Source organism: Schistocerca piceifrons, chromosome 2 (genome assembly GCF_021461385.2).
Source record: "Schistocerca piceifrons isolate TAMUIC-IGC-003096 chromosome 2, iqSchPice1.1, whole genome shotgun sequence".
In the NCBI taxonomy this organism is placed as follows: Eukaryota; Metazoa; Arthropoda; class Insecta; order Orthoptera; family Acrididae; genus Schistocerca; species Schistocerca piceifrons.
Genome location: NC_060139.1, coordinates 270,508,989 through 270,517,987, shown reverse-complemented (window position 1 = coordinate 270,517,987; position 8,999 = coordinate 270,508,989). Strand labels below are relative to the sequence as shown.

The window sequence follows — 8,999 nt, the reverse complement described above, 5'->3', positions numbered from 1 at the left end:
ATTAACTCTTACGAACTGAAATCGAGACTCATGTGACCAGGCCACGATTTTCCAGTCGTCTATGCTCGAACCGATATGGTCACGAACCCAGGAGAGGCTGCAGGCGATGTCGCGCCGTTAGCAAAGGCACCGGCGTCGGTCGTCCGTCGCCGTAGCCCATTGACGCCAAATTTCGCCGCACCGTCCTAATGGATACGTCAGTCGTACGCCCCACATTGATTTCTGCGATATTTCAAGCAGTGTTGCTTGTCTGATAGCACCGACAATTCTACGCAACGCCGCTGAACTCAGTCGCTAAGTGAAGACCGTCGGTCACTGCGTTGTCTGTGGTATTCTCGGAATACTCTTCACTCTATGGATCTTGGAATATGGAATTTCCTAAGGATATCCGAAATGGAATGTTCCATGCGTCTACATCCGTTACCATTTCACGTTCGAAGTTGCAAAACATTTTTCCATTAATGACCGAATACAAATGACAGCTCCGCTAGGGCACTGCCGGTTTCTTCCTCATGTACGCGTTACTGTCGCCATAAGTATTGTGCTTATTGCTATGCCACGTCTTTTGTCATTACTGTATTTTACAAAATTGTCAATACTAATGAAAAGTTTTTTACAGGTACAAGAGTGCAGTTATAGGTGTCTAAAGGCACGAAAGGAAACAATAGTTGAGAAGACAGTGAAACAAATTGTGGCTTATCTCCAATGTTTGACAGACTGCCCCCCCATATAATGACTCTATCGGGTTATGGGACACTTTACAAGAAGCTATCGATAATTCAGTTGTTCCCCGTAGACACTGAGAGATGTAATTGTATGTACTGGAATTATCTTGGTATACCTTAATTTTGCTTTATAGTGACGCTTCAGTTTCAGAATTTTAGGACGAAATTAACGTAGTTAGTTTAGAGTACAATGTTTCGCATGGGCACCAAGGTTCCTGATTTTATTTTTTCGTGAATAACACATTGTCTCTTGATGGATTCGCTACCGCGTAGTTGGACATTTTATCGAGTTCTTTCAATCTCACTGCTATAGATAAATTAAATGAGTGCCTAATGCGGTTTTGGAGTTATAAAGTTCCCTATTATTTGTGGACTGTGTTATCCGGTCAGCCACATTGCCTTGTGATGCAGCGATAGTGTCAACGTCTACTGCTTTTGTAGTCTATCGTAAGTGTTCACGAATTCACTGTCTGGAATGCGTTTTATTTTCATTAAAATTTGAATTTTGATGCTAAATTGTCGAGTTTCAAACTTCGTGTGTTTGTCAGTGGTCTAACCCGTATCCATTAGATAACGGTGCCGGCCGGTGTGGCCGTGCGGTTCTAGGCGCTACAGTCTGGAATCGCGCGACCACTACGGTTGCAGGTTCGAATCCTGCCTCGGGCATGGATGTGTGTGATGTCCTTAGGTTAGTTAGGTTTAAGTAGTTCTAAGTTCTAGGGGACTGATGACCTCAGAAGTTAAGTCCCATAGTGCTCAGAGCCATTTCAACCATTAGATAACGGTGAATTGGCTATTTGTATTCACTACTGAATCGTGCTGAATTTCTTCATTAAGTGAATACCTACTCGTATAGTTGAATTTTATCTCTTTTCCTTTTACTTTTAACGTATTTCATGTTATTCTTACGTGATCACTTTCTGAGGACAGAAGTTTACATCTAGTCACTTCAAGCGCTGTAGCTTTTAGCATTAGATTTTTCTCTTTCACGTACATGGAACGACTACCTGTACATTAAACTTAATTTTGCCCTAAGTCTTTTACTGATTCATTAGATGATTATTTCTGCCTGCGCAAAAGCTCACCAGATTATGCTGGAGCATACTATAGCTTTCAGTAATCGGTTGTTCTTTTTCTTTGAGACCAATGACCATGCAGTTTGGTCCCTCCCCACCCCCCCCCCCCCTCATTTAAACCAACCAACCAACATTCCTTTGAAGCAGCATGTATAGCGGGATTCTGATAACGTTTTATTTTTGTTAATTTAACGAAATTTTGCGGATTTCATATCTTCACATTGTACTGACTTTCTTACCTGCCCCACTCTGAAGTAGTTTCAGTAGATACAATGCTGCGGCAGCTTCTGTCTTGCAAACTGATCAGGAAGGATTCAGGATTCATACTCATAGCTCAAAAATGTAACAAAACACATTTTTTTAGATGTGAAATTTTATCATTTTTTCACTTACTACTGGCAGCATTTGTTGCTAAAGGTATACTTTTCTTCCTAAGTAAGAAAGATTCTTCGATGAATTTTGCACGGCATACAAACTATAGTTCCATGTGTATGAAACTCTAGAGTTTATTTAATTTATGAAAAAATGAATGAACTGTTACAATTTAAACTTCATGTTTAGAAAAAACTCAAATTTTATAATTAATTATCTCAATTTTTACCACAGTTTTTAATAGATTCGGAAAATTCTAGAGTTTCATACACCTGTAAGTACTGCTTGTATGCTGTGCAAAACTCATCGAAGTATCTCTCTTACTTAGGAAGAAAAGTATATCTACAGAAACAAATGCAGCCAGTAGCAAGTGAAAAAATGATGAAATTTAACATGTAAAAAGAAGGTATTTTGCTACGTTTTCGAACTTCCACTGCTATGAGTGTGAGTCCTCAATCCTTCCTAGTCATGCTGACAAAGTTTTATGAATTTATTGGTAAAAGTATAGACAATAGAAATTAAAATATCCTGTGGTGCCTCTCCTGCTCCAAGTCGGCCCGTTTGACGTTCTACCCCCCTTAAGATACTTGATGAACATGAAATGTGACTGAATAGATCGATCAGTGAATCAATGAGTGAAAAGGATTCGGCAGTTTTCTGAAGGAGAGAGCACAATCGGTCTGTTGTGCCCTACCTGGTTTGTCTGGGTTGCACACAAATTAGAGTCGTGTTGACACACGTGGCTCTTGTGCTACGTCACAAGACGAGGATTTGCGTAGCACTCACGCAACAAAAGCCTGCTTGGGCCGCCTTTGAAATCCGTACGAAGCCGGAAGGAGAGTAGCGAGCATACGGCCGGTGGATTGTCTCTGTCACTTCGCAGAGCAGCCCCACACAAAGCAAGATGCTCGATAAGAAGCGCCAGAGCAAACACGAAATGATATATTGGGCCCTCTACCTCTTAAAGCGGCCGCCCTGCGTCCGTTGCTCACTCCATAGCCCGCCAGCATGGCGCTACCAAGAGGGAAAGGTAAGACGGCGGCAGCTCCGACATATCCAACTGCTTTTGCACCACTTAATTAACAGGTGGCTTATGCGAATTTTTGTGAATTAGATGACACACTGAGTAACTGACGGTGCCCGTAAGAGACAGTGAGTGATGCTTCATCTAGTGAACAGCAAATGCTTCTCATAGCAACTGCAGTTACGTAAGAGAATATTATCAATAGGCCGGCATATTATACACCAGATTGCCATACACTAGCGATTTAGTGTGTAACTGATGTGCACGATCTATACCTTGTACACAAAAATGTGTTAGGTAACCCTCAAATTATAAAAGAAATATGAGATGGCCTAATAACGCACAAAATTTTACCTTCAGAAAATGTGTTCTTGGAACATATATATGCAGTTTTTGTCAGTAAGGTAATGGTGGAGGAAACCGACTCCGAAATATCTGCTCTATAGTGTTCGATTTGTTCCTGTTGTAACCTCCCCAAAAAATATAAATAAATATTATGGATAATGATTCTGATTTAGTGTAACCTCAAAACAAAATTTATTTACATTTATAACCTCCCTACAAAATTCTTCTCACATTAACCTCCACACAAAATTCATTCACATTTAATTTCCCCACAAAAATTCTTTCTGATTTAATCTGAGCTCAAAATTCATTCACATTTAGCGTAACCTCAAAACAGAAAAATTCCTAAACCTCTCAAAAGTAAAAATTATAATTATGTCGTTCACATTGAGTGTAACGTCCCAATAAAAGAATAAATTCAGTAACCTGGTAATAAAACAATGTAACTAACCTCTCAATTAAATTGTCGCTCATTTGTGACTTTTCAATAATTCACTGTGAATTTAACCTGGTAAATTTTGGACGGCAGCAGTGCTGCGTCATGGCTCTGAAAGATCATTCAGAATAAAAAAGGAAAAAATTCTTACCTCAATGAAGTCGCCGGATGTATCTGCTCTTAAAATAAATTTTTCCGGCACAGCTCTGTGCAATGCTGGCCGATATATTTCTCATTTATGAAAGGAAGCAACTGACTTTTTTTTTCTTGTGCAACAATCGGGATGATCATGGATGGGAGAAATTAGTAAATTCTTTAAATTGAAATGAATGGTTGTTAAAAGTTACTTTTTATGAGCAAGATTATTATTACGAGATTTTAAAAATATTTACATGGGACTTGAGATAACATTACTACATATGCGCGAGACTGCTTTTTACCTTATACAATAATACTCAGGCTCCAGCATCGCTGCACCGCGACCGGGCCAGCCAACACGATACACCATACCATACCAGACCAGAGCAGACTCCAGACTAGCAACAACTTACTGCTACAGCTACACAGTTCCTACTGCAGTCAACACTGCTCTCTGGTCAGAGACCTTGCATATCACAGGCAGCGCATGAGCAATACATCGAAATTACATCTGCTCAGACCTCTTACATAACCGTCCACTGGGGGGGAAAAAATTTGGCAGTGATGGTGAGTCAATTGGACTTGCCATGAGCAACAAATTTCTCTAAAATTTACTTAATTAACTAAGTTTACAGCCACAGAGTATATAAATATATATATATATATATATATATATAAGTGCAGAACATGAAATGAAATAGAGTGCACATGCACTGAGTACAGAACATATCAAGCAATGACAAAATGTATACGCATTGAGTACAAAACACATTAACAAATGACAAAAAGTGCACACGCACTGTGTATATATATATATATATATATATATATATATATACCATTTTACAAGAACTAGGAAAGGGAGGGATTCTACAGAAGCACAACACCAAGTGAGACAATCTGAAGTTCTCTTCCCTGAAGTATTAATCAGTGTAGCCAAGACACTGAAATGTCGTATTAATATTCAATGTTATAATTTTGATAGTACATTAGGTACACCAAACAGTGGGACCATAATAACATCTCCATCGTTCAAGGTGGTGGACAGCATGATGTGTCAACACCACATTCCTGTAAGGTACACCAACGTAGAATTAGTGCAAAAACCAAATATAGTGATCCATGATCATGAGGATAGACAGGACAAACGGACATTGCAGTAATTTCTGTTAATTAGGTCAGAAGGTGAAGGACATTAAGTCTTATGCTAGTCATCATTGAGAATCACACTAGTCTATTAACCGATTTGAGTAATTGTTGGCACTCATTGCCTAGTCACTAAACATTTCTGTACTATGTATGGAGTATTACAGAACATCATTCGTAAGTCATCTGATTACACTAAATATTGGCACTCATTGTCCAGTTAATAAACATTTTTATGCATTGTTCAGAAGTCATAATTCAAAACAGGAGTTAATGAGTGTAGCATCAAGCTACTGGTATTCATATATAATAGCATGTAAGTGACATAAGACAAATTTAAAATATAAGAAACAGTGGCATTCATTGGTCAGTTAGAAAGTATTCACATAGTTTTATCATACAAGAGACATAAGACAAATTTAAAATATAAGAAACAGTGGCATTCATTGGCCAGTTACAAAGTATTCATATAGTTTTATAAAACATTATTCAGTATTATTCAGAACTTATCATTCAAGTGACATAGGACATATTTAAAATGTAACACACTGTAACTATTACTCAAGGTCCGTGGTTAGAAAACATCATTCAGTATTACTCAGAACTCATCATTCAAGTGACATAGGACATATTTAAAATGTAACACACTATAACTATTACTCAAGGTCTGTGGTTAGAAAACATCATTCACTATTACTCAGAACTCATCATTCAAGTGACATAAGACATATTTAAAATGTAACACACTGTAACTGTTACTCAAGGTGTGTGGTTAGAAAACATCATTCAGTATTACTCAACTCATCATTCAAGTGACATAGGACATATTTAAAATGTAACACACTATAACTATTACTCAAGGTCTGTGGTTCAATAATACATAGACATAATGGATTCAATACATCTGAGAAATTTGCATTATATTTAGAACTAGAAATACATTTTAAACTAGTAGCATTATTTGGTTGTATACTGGTAATAGCTGGGACTGGTAATTTTTTTTTTTTTAGTGCTAGCAATGCATTGCGTTGGGATCGATAATTAATTGCTGGGGCATGAAAATATTTGCTTTTGACTTTTGCTGCAAATAAGGATTAGTAACGTCATTCGCCATGAGTCAGCTGTAGCAAGGTTATGAAACAAGTAGAGTATATGTGATCACATTCATGAATGACACACACAAATGGGTAAAAAAAATGCAAGTATTAGAACAGGTTTCATAACTAAGTGTTTATAGCATATTAATTTCATAAATAGCTTCTCCTGGAAAAAATACAAAATGGATTGTTAAGCTGAAAGAAGAAACGCATATTATGCTGTAAAATAGTGAACTTCGAATTAACAGGTAATGAAACGTATACTCAATATGTATGTACTCTAGCCATCATTTCCAAAACATTCAGTCATTATACCATGCGATATAAGACATACTGTCAAAACGAACTGCAACAAATACTTAAATAACTACATAGCATTTCTTAACTAACAGTAAATATATAAACTTCATCATTATTCTCATCTGCATAGAAAAACTTCATTATCCATATTACCATAACTTCATTACTATCATCACCTGCAAAGAAAAACTTCATTATTCATATTAGCATATTCTTCATATAACTATTCATCATCATTCATTATCATCTGCGAAAGGACACTTCATTATTCATTATTCATATTACCATTTACTTCATACAACTATTCATAGTATAGAGTTTCTTATTTCTAGCATATTTCATCACTAAAACTAAGATGTGTAGTTCTGTCTGACAGCCTGCATCAATCGCCTCGTGTTCTGAAATAAAAATTAGTTAAGACTGCTATCATACGATGTGTATAGCATATTCTTGTTAATGTTTGTTAATTCTGATCCATTTACTCTTCATGACAAGGTATTGCATTTTATTTCGTTCATTCCGAAGGTGAAATTCCCATTTCATAGTAATCCACTGTGATTTGTTTAAGTTATTTCTTTTACACGTTATTGCTTTCTGAAAATGATGAATAAGGATTAATATCTTGCATTTAAATCACATACACATTAAATAAAAACTTGTTTCTAGTGATATAATTAAGCATACAGTATAGCATGACAGAAAACGTATTATGTCAAAAACATAGACAGTTTTCAAGTGCAAAAAATGTACGCAGAGTATCATAATGTAGTAGCAAAAAAAAAAATGTAAAATAGTCACGATGTTGAGATGTCATAAGGCAAAATGTCAAAGTCTACTGGTGTTTGTTATATTTTAAAGATTTCGTAGTGCATACAAAAAAAAAAAAAAAAAAAAAAAAAACAGGAAAACAATCCTACATACACGAAAAATGGAAAATGTGCACGGTCTGATATATAACGACAAGGAAAGCGACCTGCTAACCTTACTTTGCCGGGCACTTGCCAAGAAGAAATACGATAATCATCAGTAAGTAGTCACATAGATGGAATTGCATTAGTGGTCATATAAAAATCAGAAAATGGCATTACAGTGTGATAAATCATAAAGTATGTTCATTCAATAAAGGGTTTAATATTGAAGACATGGTGATTGCCTTTACTTTTTCTGGTTCTCAGAGTTTCGACATGTATTACATTGGGGTGAGGAATACTGCGAATTCTGTATGGACCTGCATATAGAAGCTCAAATTTACTGCATCTACTCATTCCTCTGTTGGATAAATAATGTGTGCGTACTAAAATCTTCTGTCCAATGTGAAAGTCACGGCGTGTACAAACCTGTTTTTGCTGTCTTCTCCGACGCTCTACGGCACGTTTGATGTTGTTCAGCGCAATGTCAATTATTTCATGGTGTCGTAGTCGACGAGTTGTAGGAAAGGATAGTAATTCTTTAATTTTGTTAGGTGGTTCAACATTTTTCAGTATAACAGTCGGAGATAACATAGTAGATTCATTTGGTACGGAGTTAATTCCATCCTGGAATGACAGTATGTGTGTGTCCCAATCAATATGTCTTTTATGGCAGTATATTCTACACAGTTTACCAATTTCTTTCATTAGTCGTTCACAAGGGTTCGAAGATGCGTGATACTTGGATATATAGATCGGAGAAATGTTTCTTGCTCGTAACATACGTGTCCATATAGCAGATGGAAATTGTGGTCCATTGTCGGAAATTACTTTCAATACATGCCCTACATGAAATAGAAAATGTTTCACAAATGCATTCGAAACAGATTTAGCAGTAGCTTTGCGTAACGGAGTGAAGATAACAAATTTCGAAGTGAGTTCAAAGGCGACAAAGATGTAACAAAAACCTCTATTAGATCTGGGAATCGGACCAGAGATGTCTACAGCGGCCATGTGTCTCAATTTAACAGGTACAATGGGATGTAACGGAGGAATATGTAAAGTCGTGTCTGACTTAGCTTTCTGGCAGATTTTACATGACGCTAAAACTCGTCGAATACGTTTCTCCATGTTGGCAAAATAACAGTTCTGTCTCAGTATAAGAAATCATTTTCTGGCTCCATAATGTGCGTAACTTAAATGAGTATACCAAATTAATTTGTTAACAAGCTCGTCAGGAGTACATAGTAACCAATTGTTGCTGTCAGGGTGAGAGCGGCGAAACAGAATGTTATTGCGTACAGTGTAATGGTTTCTGATGGTAACATTATTCCTATCTTGCCAAAGGTGTTTAATTTCTTTCCATACGTTGTCTTTATTCTGCTCTTGTGCTATATCTCGTAATGACGACGAAATAAAATTTTCGAATCAA

The 8,999-nt window shown here is 36.7% G+C and overlaps 1 protein-coding gene across 1 annotated transcript in view; it reads left to right on the top strand.

Moving 5' to 3' along the window:
- The first annotated feature begins 3,181 nt into the window (after positions 1-3,181).
- LOC124775321 (sialin-like) overlaps positions 3,182-8,999 on the top strand; it is a 33,606-nt gene continuing 27,788 nt past the window's right edge. Inside the window, exon 1 of the mRNA XM_047250154.1 lies at positions 3,182-3,203. Coding sequence (XP_047106110.1) covers positions 3,182-3,203 — 22 coding nt within the window. The remainder of the gene's footprint in view (positions 3,204-8,999) is intronic.